A 17,190-nucleotide genomic window follows, 5' to 3' on the forward strand; every position below is an offset into this window, starting at 1 on the left:
CAATACATTAAGTAATTTACCAAGAAAGAGAAAAACATACATTGCCTTCTGTGTCACCAGTAGCTTATACTTTCAGAGGAAAACAATTCTACTTTATTAAACTTTAAGGCCTGAATGTACGAATACATTATTCACTGTTACATTTTAAATTGGCAGCAAGGTAATCAATCAGGTTATTAGCTTGAAAATGCATTTATCAGTGCATTTTGCTAAGTTTCCATATTAAGAAAACCACAGAAAAACCTGGAGCTGTTAACATCTTTTTATCATTGGCTAAGAACTAACAAGTTAGGGCACTGTAACTGCTAAAAAAAACCAAAACAAACCAACCTGAAAAACATCCTACCTTCCAACTTTGCCACCCTGGATTATTTTCTTGCCAACAACGCCCAGTTAATGATTCTCCTTTATTTCAGTCCCTCTGTTGAGATCTTTCTGAAATAATTTCCAGCTACAACAGGGCTTCCTGTTTGTGGGTAGCAGCACACGTCAGCTTGGAACAGCTTTTCTTTTACACAAGTACAAGATGCTGCCTTGTGTTAATACAGAAAGCTATCAAAAACATAACAGTGTCTGGATTTAAAAGCAGATTCCATAGACCTGAATGTCACTAGCGTTTCTAGCCAGCAACATTATGCTGATCTGAAAAGAAATTTTTTGGGACTATGATTTAAAAAATACAGCTCACATGCTCACTGCAACAGAGCAATTTCCATATTTCAGATATTTGGTCTATCTCTTCCATGGCCTGTAGGATGAAGTGGCAGCACACTGATTTTTATTGCTGGTAAACTCAGACAAAAGACTGCTCTTTATAAGACACAATACAAGTACAAGCAAATATGATGGTTGCATCCACTCAATTCAGTTGTTTTTTTTTTAATGCATAAAATGGGTACACAAATTCAGGTGACATTTAAACTTTTGGCAAATAGCCAGTTTACCACATCAGTAACATAAATGTTAGTCATTTTTCACTTGGGACACCATGGCAGGGAATCACTGGAAAAATAAGAGATTCATCTTGTCTCCTTCTCTCCTTTAGAAGTAGGGAGATGAATTTTCAGAGGGGGATAAAGTTTCTTCTGAGGTACTAAACTAAGCAAGGCTGAATATATGAAAAAGGTGGACTGTTAATCCAAGTAAGCAACTCTTTAATATGACATCTTGCTTTTGTAACTTCTTTATTAATCTTAACTGTTAGAAGAAAAGACAAGTTAAATTGTGTGGGAGCATCTTGTGATTATTATATGTGCTCCCACCAATACAACTGATACTTTAAATTAATTTTCCTTAACAGCTTCATATTTCTTCTATGCTCCACTTGCAGCTGGTGTTCTCACATAACTTATATAGCCAGGAGTTAAATAATCTCTTGAAAATCAAAAGTAGAATTATGAGGCTCAATACATCAGTAGTAAATACAGTAAACACTTGACAAAAATACAGAGACAACTGGGGTGTGGAATCAGTTCATTTTCTTACATCTCTAAAAGCTTCTGTCTAATTTGGTTCATTTTTTGACAAACAAGAATGGGATTAAATCAGCGCTATTGTAGCAGTCACATAACAGAACCTAGATGGTTATATTTGTCAAGCATTTAATTAATTTCTAGTCTTGCACTGGCCTCTCATTTACAAAGCTCATGGAAGACTACATGACTTTCTCATGAGCAGGAATCATTATGTTTACCTAAGTGTCAGGGTTAACCTACAGTGAAATTGCCATCTTTATAAATACTTCACAACATTTCAAAAGTGGCACTTTGTCTGGGAGGAGAGGAAGAGCATAGCCCATTTGTTCTCCCTCTTTTTTCCTAAAGGGAAGAGGGGAGAAGTCAAATTCTGTATTTTAGATAACAGAGACATAATTCCTAACAGACTGCAATGTCATGTACTGAAAACATGGTCAGGAAACAATAACTATAAGCCCCTACTTGTTCATATGACAAATATTTCACTGAAAAGTGGAGCAACATCGAAAAAAGCTAGAAAAAAAAAAAAAAGGTCATTCTCAGCTCTGCCAGTGTTGCAGCTGGTATTCACACAGGTTTAGATTAATCCATGAGATACTTTTTCAGATCTTATCCCAGATGTCAGTTAAGCAAGAAATCAGGCTCACGATAACCAAAGAGTTTAAAATCGCCTTCAAATCGTGCATAGAGGCGTCTTATGTCTCTCTTGCTAATTCCTGAAAAGTACCGCTCTACTTTTGTTCTGTTGTACACGGTTATGCCTGGTGGGATTGTGGGGTATGACACCAGGTGGTCTATGCCAGCTGCCTTCAGGATATACGGAGCGTCGTCCTCCAGGGTTTCGTGGTGTCCGATCACACTGTATGTGATTTCACAGGGAGCACAGAGTTCCACGTACGTTACCCAGTGAATGATGTGGTCACCAAACTGAACATCCAGCCACCGGTGATTAGGGTCCCCCAGGTAGCGCACAAAATCCTCAAACTGCAGTCCTTTGGTCTCTGTGCGATTCTTTCTGTATTTACGAATGATGCCGGGAGCAATTTCGTGCCGGTACCAAGGTTCAAACCGAGGATTGTGCACAAACTTGTCTTTAAAGGCAGAAATAAGTCTTTCAAATGGATCTCTAACAATAAAAAACTTGAAGTATAAATTCAGTCTAAACAGAGGAAGAAAAAAAAAAATCAAAGAATTCAGAAAAGTGTTTAGCATATACTTACGAAATGCACATAAACACTGACCACAGACACAGCAATGTGAATCTTAGAGCACTTGCATCAATATTATAATCAGCAGGACAAAACACAATGTCTGTCTTCTTACTAGCAGTTTTTACATACAGGACAAAGAAGAAATAGTTTATCCTAGTTTTCACATTTTATTCAAACTGGAGGAATTTAGCTTATCTTAATCCATAATAAACAGGAGATGAAATACACTGAGAGTTCCACATTAAAGATATTTGTAATGTCGTGATCAAGCTCAAAAAACAAAATACTTAAGAACAAGGGGAAAAGTGCATTGGTGCAGCTAAATGCATATAAAAGGCTGCAATTTTCACTGGCAGGCAGTTAGATAAATTTCTGTTTAAAAACTAAAAAATTAAGAATGGTATTTTATTTTGATGTTTTGTCAAGCTTTCAATAATGGCTGAGAGCACCACAAACATGAGACCACAATTTACAACAGAATTTCATGTATTAGTGTGATACTGTAATAAATATAATATTCTGTAGTCAGACTATCTGTAGGAGGAATAAATTGAAAACCAAGTTTATTTCAATAAATAGCTAAGAAAAGAGATTGAGAGCCCAGTCCACACTGAAATGAGGATGGATGGACTGGATATGGATGGACTCTTCAGCCTGTACAGCACTTAAATCATATTTCAGATACTCCTGACTTAGTCCTAGCCAGGCAGGGCTAGATAGAGGTCTGCAAACTAAATCAACAGATCCACACCATCCTGCTTTCCACAACTAAAACTCTGATAATTTCAGATCCCAACCAAATCCATGTTACACACCTCCAGCACAGCTTCCACGCTGAGCAGAACACAGGAACTCGAGCAATAATAGATTCAACTTCATATATCCTAATTAGGTCTCACCCCCAGGTGAACAGTTCCTTTCTGCAGGGCTGCTCACAGGGAGGAGAACAGATTCATGTTCTCAAGAACACAGTGACAATATTTTCCTTCACACAATATCAACACAAACTAGTGACCCCAATTCTACAGGTAGAGTTGTGATAAATGTCCTTGTGCCACTGCATGCAACAAAAGACCTTGCACTGAGCTCTAGTGACGTGTGACTCATGTAAAAAGGGCTGACTTTTCAGAATGGTGGAATGCACATAAACCCATGCAAGCACACGCTTACAAGTGTTCACTGTCATCCTATGTCCTGTTCCTCTCCATGCTGCCACCCCTTACAGGGATTATACATGGCATAGGCACTAGTAGAGATGAGAGCAGGCATAGTTATACATCTAGCCAAAGTGATGGAGAAGTTCTATTGCAGAGTATTTTTTGGCTCTGAAAATAACCAGAAGCACTTAAACAGGAAGACAAAGTGGTTCAACTGAATGGAAAATATACTGGGCCTAAGAAGCACTAACAATTTACTCTAACCAGTTCAGTCCCAGTAAGCAAGTCCACTGCAATGACAGTAAGGTTTACCATATGAGACATCAGGGTGGGCTGTACAATTAAACCTTCTGTTCTGAAGGTCAACTATCTAACAGCTAGGTATGCATTGAATTACAGAAACGTTATAACCCAGGGAGATGCTTGGCTCACCTAACTGCATTACAAATTACACTGGTGTTTTCCTTCAAAGCCAGCAGGAAGGCAGACACAGCAACATCTGTGAGGATAACAGAATAGTGCCATAATACAAGTGGTGGAGCAGAAACCCTGCTGCCCTTAGTTTCAGATGAAGACTTCAGCTGTACCCTTGATTGCTCGTAACAGCACTGAGCTCAAACCCCTCTCACACTCGCTGGCAGGGCCACTTACCGTTTTTTAATTTCAGAGTCACTGAAAGAGGACAAGCGTGGAAGGCCATTCTTCTCATGATCATGTACAATGTTTTCTGGGATCTCTTCTATGGAAGAAAATGCTCCTAGGACAAATCAAAATGAGAGAGAAAGTGATTCATTCAAGGGAAAAAACAGTGACTATAAGCAAGCATGTGTGTCTTTGGCTGACAGTTTTATGTCTTTCTCTTTATTTTTACCACTTAAAGTTACTATGTTTAAAACTGTTAAATTATGAGAGATTCTGACTGCAAAGCTGAAAACTGTTAAAATTCTTTAGGGTATGTGACATCAAAGTCTGAGACCAAATGGCCCCAAAATTCTCAGAAAAGAACATTATGCAAATTTCATCAGCAATTATGTCTAAGCCTGTAACTCCTCACATGTCAGTGTCCCCATTCTCTTTCCCTCTGTCCGCACATACAAATGGAGAAAGATTTTCAGGATTATCTCAAAAGGAGCCAGCTTTTTGGCCGAGTTTCAATCACCAACAAAAATAAATGCTATGAGCTGCTTTTGGAACTGCTTCAATGCAAAAGTACTTTGCTTTCAGGATCCATAAAGTTTTTTTAACAAGTATGCTGTGCTGAAACAAAAATTCCAATCAGAGAATACTCCACAGATTAAAAGGCACTAAAATTAACAACATAAGTCTCCAGATATTCATTTCTGCAAGCACACAAGCTGACAAGAAAAATAACGTCACTTAACTCTGCTCCATTCATTTTAGTATCCTGATCCTGCAAGGTTTTATGACCTTGAGAAACATCTCATGTGATCCCTTGGGCTTTAGGCATAACCTTTCACACAACAGCATTTCAGAATATCAACCTGCAACAAGTACAGGGTGCTACAAAACAAGCCTGTTAAGTGAAAGCCTCTACAGCCCTCTTGTTTCCAGAACTGAAATGAATTATATACACCACTCAGCTGCTCAGTTCTCCAATTTTTTTTTTTTTTCCTGGATGGGGGCAGGGGTGAGGACTGGAGTTGTATTTTATCAGTTTCAGGTTTTCAATTGTATTTTTTGGTACCATAGGTGAATCGCATGTGGACAACAGATGCCAGATTAGACAGGCTCAGAAAACAATACCTTGTGCTCATTCAGAGAACATATTCAGTACAAGCAGCAGCAGTTAGCTCCCCACAGTGCCACAGCTGCATTTCCCTATCCTGAACCTCCAAATGCCACTTAGGTATTTGGACATAAATGATTCCCCCTCAAGTATCAGCCCTGCCTTCTGAGACCACCCAAAGCAGAGAAAGTTAGGTCAGCCACAGCAGTAGCCTTCATCAGCAGATACCAGTGCACTGGCAGCTTAAGGCAAAAGAGACCAGTGTTTATGTGAAAGCAATTTTCTATTATTACCCACCATGACAGAACTAGGAAACTCGAGGTGAAAAGTTCCCTGCTGTTAAGATGTGAGTGATCCTCCACTCAGCACAGCCAATCCATCCCTGCCCATCCTGAGGCATTCTTTGCATGTTATCTCTCAGATGCTGGTAAGAGCAGGTACTTCCAATGCCCTCATACAGTTCCATATTTAGTACTTTGAGTGTGGCTTTCATAGCTATTAAGAAACATGCACACACATAGGTATGGGCATATCTCTGCTAGACTTTTAGCTCACATCCATAGATCAAGGATGAAGTTAACATTACAGTTTTTAATGTTAGTACAGCTTGCTAGAAACGTTTTGCTGAGGGATACAGCTCATTTGCTAATTTTTCAAATACACTAGTCCCTTTATTCCTTCTTTCACCATCATTTGTAACATATCTTTGGTGACCAAACTATTGCACCTCAGAATCTTCCTAACTCTTACAATGGTCCACTGATAGAACACACACAAGATTTCAGCAATATAGACCAACAGCAGCTGCCAAGTTTTAACTGGCTTTCTTCATGGCTAGAATCTATAGTTAAAAGTCACTGGCCTTTAGCCAGAAGTTTCATATTATTGTTACTTAGGAATTATAATACCTTGCCACATACTTTCAAATTCTATAAATTAGTGCACCACATCAACTATAAGAAACCTACCTACTATATGCACATGGGTACTCTGTCATGACTCAAATAACTTTTGAGCCAACAATACTTATTTTTACAGAAAGAACAGATCTCTCTTTAAGGGGATGTTTTGAAAGGACTAGAAACAACTGTGATAAATGAAAAGCTGAAATTAAGTATCTGTACAGAAATGCAGAAAGAATCCATTTTAGTTGCCCCAGTTAGAGCAATTCCATTTCCTCCTCAAAGAAAACCCACACCCCCACAGAAAAGGAGATACCATTTAAAACGATCAAGACTTTTTTCCACTGAGTGTTGCCCACTTTTGGCGTCTGACAAAACAGGATCTTGTGCTTGTCACACACAAATATTCGGTCCAAGACGAATTTGGAAACTGTGGTGTGAGAGAGATCTCTCAATGCAGTGTCTTTGCAGACATTCCTGAGAAGCTCAAGTCTTTCCATATGAACAAGGGGTTGGTGGATCAGATTTCCTGAAAAAGCTTTTCCAGTTGGCTTTATGAAATACAGAGGAGAGAGAAAAAACAAACATTAAAGACTTTAGTTTTCAGATCAAATTCTAAAGTATAAAAATCCCCAAACTATGCACCTTAATGACTCCCAGATTCATGATTAAAATATTGCTATGTATTAACTGAAGGAGTAGTCCATAGTTTGCTTCCTGTGCTGCTGCTGTACACTGGTTCAACTTTTAAGACATTACATGGTAACATTCAGCACTAAGAGCTTTTCCATACAATTTAAGTTCTGCTGCACAGAGCAGGGTCTCAACTGAGTGGATAAAACATGCCTTGACCAAATACTGCAACTCCCACAGAGTTCCAACAACCTGTAAGAAAGCTTCTGAGAGGTTAGGACAGGAATTTCAATACAAATTACACTTTAAGCTCTGAGAAGATGGGGCTGACCCATGGTGTGATTCTTGAAGATGTCCTGTGCAGGCTAAAAGTTGGACTCAATCCTTGTGGGTCCCTTCCAACTCAGAATATTTTGTGACCCATCTGGCTGGGAAAAAATTTAGGATAAAAATTCAGTGTTGTTGTGCTGTTTTCTAGCACCTGTAGGCATCCAGTGTTTCCATTCATCCAAGTTGAAATAAAATCAGGTGAATACAAATGTGAACAATGAGCATCAGTGTGACAAATAAAAGAAGTAGCAGGATACCTCTCCCCAAAAATGGATAAGCTGTTTCACGTCTCATTTTTCTGAGACTAAGACAGGAACCACAACCACCTCTTGTCTCACAACTAGTGGAGTGAGAGAAAAAAGGAGCTTCTCTTATTAAGAGGTGATGGATAAGTTTAAATTTCTACAGATAAATTTTCACCTTTCCACTAACTTGAATGGCAATCCCCAATATCAATACAGACTAGGGGATGAACTGATTGAGACCAACCCTGCCAAGGACTGAGGGATACTTATGAGTGAAAAATTGCATATATGCTGGCAGTGTGTGCTTGCAGCCCAGAAAGCCAACTGCACCCTGGGCTGCATAAAAAAAGCAGCATGGCCAGCAGGTCAAAGGAGGTGGTTCTTCCCCTGTACTCTGCTCTACTGCCACCTGGAGTGCTGCATGCAGCCCTGGAGCCACAGCACAGCAAAGACAGGGAGCTGTTAAAGGTCCAGAGGAGGCCCTGAAGATGGTCAGGGATGGAGCACCTCTCTTATGAGGACAGGCTGAGACAGCTGTGGCTGTTCAGCCCAGAGAAGAAAAGGCTCCAGGAAAACCTCACTGCAGTCTTTCAATGCTCACAAGGGGTTTCTAAGAAAGACAAGGGCCTGTAGTGACAAGAAAGGGGTAATGGTTTTCAAGCAAAAAAAATAGGTTTAGACATTAGGAAAGAATTGTTTGCTATGAGGGTGGTCAGGCACTGGAATATATTACCCAGAGAAGCTGTGGATGGCCCACCCAGAAATGTTCAGGGCCAGGTTGGATGGGGCTCTGAGCAACCTAGGCTAATGGAAGGTATCCCTGTCCATGGCAGAGGGCGTGGAACTAGATGATCTTCAATGGTCCCTTCCAACTCCAACCATTCTGTGATTCTATGATTTTAGGTACAGTGTCCAAGCTATAGATGAGAAAAGAATTATTTTACTTTTTGTCCCAACCTTCCATAAGGAATCTTTTTTTTCATTAAAAAAAAAAAATTCTGCTTTTTCTGTTTGTTACTTTTCTCCAATACCCCCTGCTCAGAATGTAATCTCAACAGTCTGTCAGATTATTTTATCTGTCCAAACAATTCTTTCTGCATGCAACCAAAATTAATGTTGTTATTCTACATTTCATGCTGTCAGGAAGTCATGAGGGAATTGCTTTAGATCCAGAAACCTTATTATCCTCTTCCATACTAATAAAGAAAGCTATTAAAACTCACTATACATAACTGCCAGCCTTCCACTGAACAAAGTGTTTTTCTCAAGTATTTTGAAGGTAATTTAAATTTCACTGTTTTGAAAAATGAAAACAAAAAGAGCCGGGTTTATAGAGCTAGCTTACCTTCCATGATGCATCACAAAAATACTTTAAACATAAGACAACTTATGTACTAATGCAAAAAAAAAAAAAAAAAAAGAAAAAAGAAAAAAGCCCACTCTGCAACCAGTCTCAAATTTACATTTGTATAAAGGATTTTCAGAGTTTCATTGTCAATTTGCTGAAAGTACAGAACTATGCATCTAAAAGATCAACTGGGTATTGACTACTATTGTGTTCATGTTCTACTTTGGAAAAATGCTGAAATGTGAAACACAAAGAGCACAAAACATGAAAAAAACTGACACTGATAAAAAGAAACAGATTGGCAGAAATCTAAGAGAATAGAGAAGACACAGGCTTGCCCTCAACAACCACAAACCTGATCACTATGGCAAGACAGAACATAAGTAATCCAAAACTGAGCCATTATATTAAAAAGGCTAACAAAAACAACTGTCCTGAGTTGATAAAGGAGTACTGTAACAATTTTCTCCTAGAAATGGAAACACATTAAGTTGAATCATTCATATTAAACAAGACAGCAGGTTACAGTAACAAACCACCTTTGTGAAGTTAAAATGAATTCTGTCGGCTCTATCTAAATAGAACAGTCTGAATAAATAATTCCTCTCTAGCAATTCATCTTAACAACAGGAACCCCTTCCTTAATCTCTTATTTTCTTCTACTCTTTAATACACATAACCCTTATCTCAACAGTATGCACCTGGAATTCTTCAGGCCAATGTTTTTCCTCTGGCACATGTACCTCCTCCACTTTTGTCACAGCTGTCAGTATCAATGGCTCTTGCTTGGCACCATAGCCTAAAGAAGGAAGAGAGATAACAGCATTATAGAAGGTGAGGGGAAAGCAATAATTTCTTCTTTACAACTAAAACACATGAACTTTACTTTCTGTATTAAACTTACAAAACACTAGGATTTGTTCCTACATGGAAAGGTACTAGACAAGACAGACACAGACTATGAATATTTTAAAGGATGTACTCTGTGGGAATTTTGGATGCAACTTCATTTGAGTTTTATCAAAGAAACATACCCATTATATTTTACTTGTTTTTTTGGTTGTTTGCTTTGCTTTTTTCTAGAAAGTGTGCAGAAAGACATCGAAGTCTGAATCTAAATACCACTCTTGATAGACAATTTATAGAACTATATGGACATGCACAGGTGATTTTTATTTTTCAATGAACTTGCCAAAACATGTTCAAATAAAAAACTTAAATCTATCAGGTTCCTCTCTCCCCTTATACCAGTAAAAATGTTTCTTCTTTTGTAGACTATTAAATGTACAAGAAGAAAAGTGTCATTATGGGCACCCTTTTATTTCTGTGGTGCTCTAAGTAAGCCCCTATAACCAACAATAAATAAAGATCCCCTCTTCCTTTACTACTGGACCAATAGCCTTCCTCAGAGATTCTCACAACAACAAACTCAACTAATACTCTTGTTCTTTTTTAGTGATTTTGGGGCAGCTAATAGTTTGAGACCAAATTAAAGCATGTAAGGAAGAACCTTTTCCATGTTTTGCATTTAGTATGGTACAGAAAAACCAAAAAACACAAGATTATAGCTTTAGCCTACACAATGCAGAAAGATCAAAAATAATTTGAAGCAGCTTTCCCTAACTACAAAGCAAAAAGAACATGATTTCTCCCTGAAAATTTCTTTCCATCCATACTCATTACTCTTCCCTTCATATAGATTCTTCTATGAAGGTTTCCTCATCTGCATCCACAGGGGCTTACTGTTTCATGGTTGAGAAAATGTGTGCACTGCCTATGTCATTTTCATCAGGGAGTACTCTACTCTGCCTACACTGGATTTTAACAAAGGGCATGCATGGAACAGCAAGTTAAAACTTAAAGCAATGTAAGCATTCAAGCATTCAGAAACTGAAATTATTGCTGTGCAGAGACTTACTTCATGGAGTTCTTCTGTAAAATACAAGTAATCTCATTTAGTGAAAGAGCAGCTAAACTGTTTTTCACTATCATTGTGTAAAAGCATGCCTGTAGATGCTACTAGGAATGATGGGCAGAAAATTGCTCCTTAAGAAGTTCCTATTGCTCAAGCACACAAGACATCAGTAAAAGGCTTAAACAAAAGAACATTCATTCACTGAGCATCTGCTGGTTTTAGTCTATCTGCTAAGAAGACACACCCAAATAAGAAAAATTTCTGACAAGTCATATTTTATTAAGTCTAGAAGAGCTTCTCCAGGATTTGCCATTTTGTTTGGACTTGCTCCAAAATTCTGTTGGTATATTCAAAGTATTTCCATTCACTAGTTTTATTACAAACACTCCAACACATATATACCTTAATCATAGTTATGCACGACAAGCTTAAGAATTTGTATATCATCTGCTCAGAGAACTATTCAAAAGGAGTGGAAGACTCAGCACAGGGGAAAAAAAAAAAAAGCCAAGATAATAAAAAGCAAGTAAATGCAGAGGCCATGCTCTATCAATTATTTTTTTAAACTACATTTTAATTTTCCTGACAAATTCTGATGAAAAGAACCACCCAAAGAATACCTGAGCTGTAAAACAAGAGTTGGCATAGAGGGAAATACTGGAAGATATAACTACCTAATATAAGATTAGCTGATTTGCAGATATACCAGAACAGAACAGGTGGGTCCAAGGAAAGCTGGGTTAGTCTACAGGTTTCCTCTGTAAGACTTGCTGAATAAATCTTCACATAGATGCATATTATTTATAAAGGTACACACCTTTATATTTATGCATTATAAAGGTATTGAAAAATAAGGCACAAGTGCTTCAAAACTTACATATGTCTTAGGAAGATGCAGAAACACAGATCTCTTAAGACTCAAAGTCGTATCATCACCTTCACCCAAAACTCTAAGTAGGATGGCTTTGTAAGAGCAGCTACCCAGCAGACATAAAACTAAACATACTGTGTGGTGTCATCAAATGGCTTAAATTCCTCATCATCTTAATATCTCAGCTACTTAAGCTAAGCAAAAGCCTATAAGCTGTTTACAAGTCAAACAGCAGGGGATAAAACTTAATGAATGCAAGAAGCAGGCCAGAGGTGGCTAGGCAAAGTGCATTGCAAATGAAATAGAACTTTCCACAAGTTTTACATAATGCCTCAGCCACAAGACAAGCAGTGACAAAAAGACAGAAACTAGTGTCATAAGAAATGAACTCCTCAGTACCTTCTGAGTCTTCTGACTTTAAACAGGTAATAGTGCTTTGCTGTTTTTGCACATAACTTCTACCCCAGGTAGATCAAGATACTGAAACTAAATGTATTTGAAAAAGCACATCTACCAAGACAGTTCTGCCAAACATGATCCCTTCTGTTCTTAACCACCAAAAAAATCTCCTGTGATGCAGATTTGCAGACTTCTAGCAAGAAAAGGAGCTGAATATCAGCACTGTCACTTCCAGAAATTTAGTTGTTCTGCTCTCAGTCCTACTGAAGAAGTGATAATATGCCAAGAACTATTTTTCATATAAAAGAGCATTTTTGTGAAGCACTATTCAATTTTCTGTTTCACATCAAACATTAAAGCTAAACTTACCATCTGGGTCTTTAAAAGTCAATGTGATAAACTTGCTAGCAACCATGAACATGAATATCACCCAAAAGCATGCAGCTAGCAGCAGCCACTGGTGGTGCATGTTGTCAGATGTGAGCCATATAAAGCTGGCACTTCCTGTTTGAAAGAGAAAAGATTGACACAATTATTTTTGTTACAGTTTAGAAAAACACATTTCATAACCAAAAAGAAAATATTTTAATATGTATGTGTGTCATAAAACAGAGCAGTAGATTTCACTTCTTACTTTTTGTCCATTCAGCTGTATTTTTAACTAACCTTAAGGCTGAGGCAATGTAACTACTTACTGCTACCAAAGGGAGGCTTCACTCCTTCACCCCTGTGTACACATTCCTCTCCCCTCCTGCTTGTGCTGGGAATAGCACTGTTGGTCTGAATGCTTGGGGAGAAAGATCAAAAACCCCAACTTTTTTGAAGGAGAGTTTATTTTTTAATTCAGCTTAGCAAAACAGCCCATTGTAGGAAAGGAAGGGAGAATGAAGAAGTAGAGAATGCTCTCAATGGTAGATGTAACATTAACAGTATATTCTGTTATCCCAAGTCAGCTTAGGACATATAACATGGACTCTTCCCCTGTCCAGCTACAGAAATTACAGGCTGGAAGCTACCAAGCTGGAACACTAAGCCTAAGCTGGCCAAATATTTTTCAGTTTCCTTGCAGCAGTGCCTACTACCTGTAGCTGTATCCTTGCAGGTAAGCCTCAAAGACAGAACTTCCTCAGGAGTGCAGGAAGGGTTACCCAAATAATTTGGACTGCAGTTTTAATAAGCAAAGAAATCATCCACAGGAACTGACTGAATACACATAGTTCTACCCTGATTTTTGAAGCTGCTATCTTAATAAATTATTTTCTATGACTGTAAGATTAGATATAAGGAAAACAATGATAAAAAAAGATTGAAGCTCCCAACCCCTAAGAGAAATGTGATGAGTCCATTTTTAAGTACTTCTAAAAACACCACACCTAGGTATCAACTGTCTTTTGGACAACTACAGGTGCTGTGACCTCCATTAAGACAATGCTTGTCATCTCCTGGTTTTTGCTGCAATACCCTGGCTGATAACTGATCATGCAACATTCAAAACATGTTTATTCTTCATGATCTGGAAAACTGTTGACCAGGAAAGGCAAATATCATAGGAATTCCATCAGACTGGCCTCTTTTTGGCTAAGTAGTTCAAAAGTTATTCCCATCCTACCACTGCACTAGTACAAACCTGCTGAAAACCACAAAGGTCCTCATTTTTCTGTCTACCACTGTCTTCCATTCAAGCACTTGGATTTGTTCCCTTTACTCTCAGATATTGTATTAATTTCCAGCTCTCACAGAAGACAAAAATTCAGATCAAATTCAAGACATAGAATTGTAGTAATGACATTTTTTACTTTTTAGGTAGCTCTGCTAAAACCATGAAAACCATTCAACATTTCAAACACTGAATGCAGTGGACTGACAGAAACTTGCAGAGAACACTCTGCAGGAGGAAAATTTCTAACCATCAGCTACAGACTTTTCAGAGGTATAATGAAAAGTCTGGGCCAAACCTCTCTGCCCAACTCAGTATATTTGTTCTACATCCCTGCTAGCCTGCTCACTTCTATAACAGTGATGGATGCACACCATTCAGTAAGGACTATTGATCTATATTCCCTTATGTAATTTATGTATTGGATTTCTAAGAAATTGTGTTAAATCACATGGGAAATGCAGTTCCTGTGTGCTCTGACCTGAAATGCAGTTTGTGGAGAGAGGACCCTGCTGCCAGGTCCTGTGCTGTAGGGACAGGAGAGCCAGTCACCCACAAGCACTACAATTATCACAATAAAGACAGGGCTTAGAGAACAGTCAGAACTGCAGCCACATCCATGAGAACCACCACTTTTACCCTTCAAGAGATGGAAACTGAGAGGAAAACATTAAACAGTTTTGTTTACTCTTTTTTTTCAATATGCACAGGAAATCTGCAACCATACTCATGAATGTAAGAGTCTTGTCAGAAGTTCTGTAATAAAGTAATTATGATGTTACTACACCATTACTCACTCCTAGCATCCTAAAGTACATCTGTATCAGCAGCTCATCACTGATCTCAAGAAGCAGAACTATTAAAAGTTACAGACAGGAGCACCTCAACCATTATGCTCACTTAAAAGCCATGACCAATACAATACTTTTTTTAAAAAATGATGTGTTTATGTTGATTCTCTGTCTCTACTTTAATATTTCTATTGTTTTCAAATAGGGCAATTGCATTTCCTATTTTATCTCTAACCTTATGCATTTCTGTTGCCTCTCCTGCACTTATTTTCATACATGTACTAGCTTCTGTTTTTTTCTCTCTAAAAGGCTCATTCCGCTTTCAAAACGGTTTTCTATTTCTGGTTGTCTAAAACACAGTTTTTCTTTACACGCAGACAAAAGCAAGAAATATGTTGAAGGTTTAGTCCATTTTCTCACAATGAAATATACAGCTTTCTGGTTACTTTCTCCCTCTTATTGCAATTCTGAACTTTTTAGGAGCGCGAGATCTCAGAACTCCTGTCCCTACCCATTCCTCTGTCTTTCCTTCTCAGGGCTACCACAAACTGTCACATAATCCTCAGATTAGCCAGACAAAGGGTATTGCATGAGAAAAATATGGGATGACCAATACACACACACCCCAACACACAACACAAACATGAACCAAAGAACAAGACACAGAGCTGCAGGCTTGACTCACGGCCTGCAAGTAACCTTGCTACCTCGAATAAACACTCATTCTTTGTAGAAGACTGCTGTCTTCAAGTGGATGATGGGACAAAGTGCAAAAGATGCAAGCAGCATTAAAACTCAATGCCCACTCCCTGCTCTGCAGCTTGTGCTGCTTGCACAGGGCCCTTGGCAGGACAGTCCCTGCAGGCACTGTCAATGGCAGGGACACACCAGGAGGCTCAAACTCCCAGCTGCTTGTCCATCAGCACATGCAGACTGGTGTGACTGGAAATGGAACTGGTAAGGAAGGGCAAACAACAGCTAAGTGGGACAACCTAATCCATTTTCATCAATGCTTCCTTTGTGTTATCTTACAGGTAAGAAAATCTGGCCAATTTGTTATACTTTAAAAAATTTCAGACTAACATATAGCACATACGCTCCTTTGGCAAGGTGTGTGGTGCCACTAAACGTTGTGACATGCACGGTAACAGGCTGGTTCCTTCCTAAGGCTCTGCTCGCCGTGAGGGCACTGACAGGCCTGTGTACCTGCTCCTCCAGCTCCTGCTGGGGCCCGGCGCATCACTGAGCACGCAGGTCACCTCAGCGGGCTGTGAACCGAGAACCGGGGCAGCACTGCCGGTACCGGCCGCGGAACCGCCCGGGCCATCACTGCCGGTACCGGCCGCGGGACCCGCCCGGCCCCGGGGCAGCACTGCCGGGACCCTGCCTCGCCTCCCGCACGCCCTGCCTTCTGACAGGCACCAGCTTCCCCTCCAGCGGGCAACCCGAGCTCCTCTCTCCCCTGCGCCAGGCCAGGGTGCACCGTTCATCCCGTACGACCAGAGCGGTCCCGGCCAAGAGGAGGGGACAGGGCCGTGCTCTGACGGCACGGGACGAGCCGAGCCAATGCCCAGTCCCAGCCCGGCCCCGGGCGCAAGGACCTGGATGAACAGACATAAACTTTTCCCGTTCTGCAGCAGGAGGACGAAGCAGGGCGGGCTTCCCCTCACCAGGCAGAGATGGACAAGACATGCCCGCAGCGCCCGCTGGCTCCCCCGCCCGCCCCGGGCTGCCGGAGCAGCCTGTCTCCCGGGCTGGCGGCGCCAGGCCTCCCCCGGTGGCCCTGCCCGGCCCCTCCCCGGCTGCTTACCGGCCTGCAGCGCCGCTGCCCGCAGCGCGGGTCCCGCCTCACTCGGCGGCGCGGCCGGCCCGCTCGGGCGGCCCCGGCTGCCGGCGCATCCCTCCCGCCCGGCGGCGGGCGGCGGCGGCGCCTCCCCGGCCGCGCTCAGCCCCTGCCGCCGCCGCCTCCATGTCTCCCGGGGCCGCGGCAGGCCCCAGCCCCAGCCCCGCCGCCGGGGAGGGGATAGAGGCGAAGGCCGCCGCGGGGACGGCCCGGCTGGGCTGCGGGAAGACGCAGCGCCGCACCCGGCCGCCCGAAGGCGGGAGGGAGAGAGGCAGGAACAGAGGGCGGGCTGGGCCGCTCTGCCCTCCCCTCCCTTCCTTGCCCCGCCCGCCTCTTCCCTCCCTCCCCTCCAGCGCGGCTGGGCTCGCGTGTGCGCGCTTGTATGCGTGTGTTTGGGTTGTTACGTTTGGGTTTTTTAACTGTTAAAATATCTTTCGTAGGCCAATAACGCTCGTGTTTTAAAAAATAATATGTATCTGGAAATCACAAGGTAATTTATATTGGAAAAGAGCTCTAGGATCTTTGAGTCCAGCCGTTCCCCCAGCGCTGCCAGGCCACCACTAAACTGTGTTCCCGAGGGTCACATCCATATGGTTTTTTGAACGCTTCAGGAATGTGATTCCACCTTTGTCCTGGGTAGCCTGTGCCAATGTTTGACAACGTCTC

The 17,190-nt window shown here is 40.9% G+C and overlaps 1 protein-coding gene across 1 annotated transcript; it reads right to left on the reverse strand.

The window, feature by feature from the left end:
- Positions 1-898: 898 nt before the first annotated feature.
- Positions 899-16,785, reverse strand: CHST10 (carbohydrate sulfotransferase 10). The gene is made up of 6 exons (XM_056493204.1): positions 16,492-16,785; positions 12,603-12,737; positions 9,750-9,847; positions 6,809-7,043; positions 4,495-4,600; positions 899-2,634 (listed from the first exon to the last, which is right to left on the reverse strand). Exons 2-6 carry the CDS (start codon positions 12,700-12,702, stop codon positions 2,097-2,099), a joined length of 1,077 nt encoding a protein of 358 aa, XP_056349179.1. The 5' UTR covers positions 12,703-12,737; positions 16,492-16,785; the 3' UTR covers positions 899-2,096.
- Positions 16,786-17,190: the final 405 nt, after the last annotated feature.

Source organism: Oenanthe melanoleuca, chromosome 1 (genome assembly GCF_029582105.1).
Source record: "Oenanthe melanoleuca isolate GR-GAL-2019-014 chromosome 1, OMel1.0, whole genome shotgun sequence".
NCBI lineage: Eukaryota > Metazoa > Chordata > Aves > Passeriformes > Muscicapidae > Oenanthe > Oenanthe melanoleuca.

What these genes read in the sequence shown, in the direction of transcription:
- CHST10 (XM_056493204.1), bottom strand. Translation starts at nt 12,702, where the DNA reads ATGCACCACCAGTGGCTGCTGCTAGCTGCATGCTTTTGGGTGATATTC. An exon ending in GACTTTTAAAGACCCAGATG is followed by an intron (nt 9,848 to 12,602) that starts GTAAGTTTAGCT and finishes TTCCTTCTTTAG; the next exon opens with GCTATGGTGCCAAGCAAGAG. An exon ending in GACTCTGAAATTAAAAAACG is followed by an intron (nt 2,635 to 4,494) that starts GTAAGTGGCCCT and finishes TCCTCTGTTTAG; the next exon opens with ACTGAATTTATACTTCAAGT.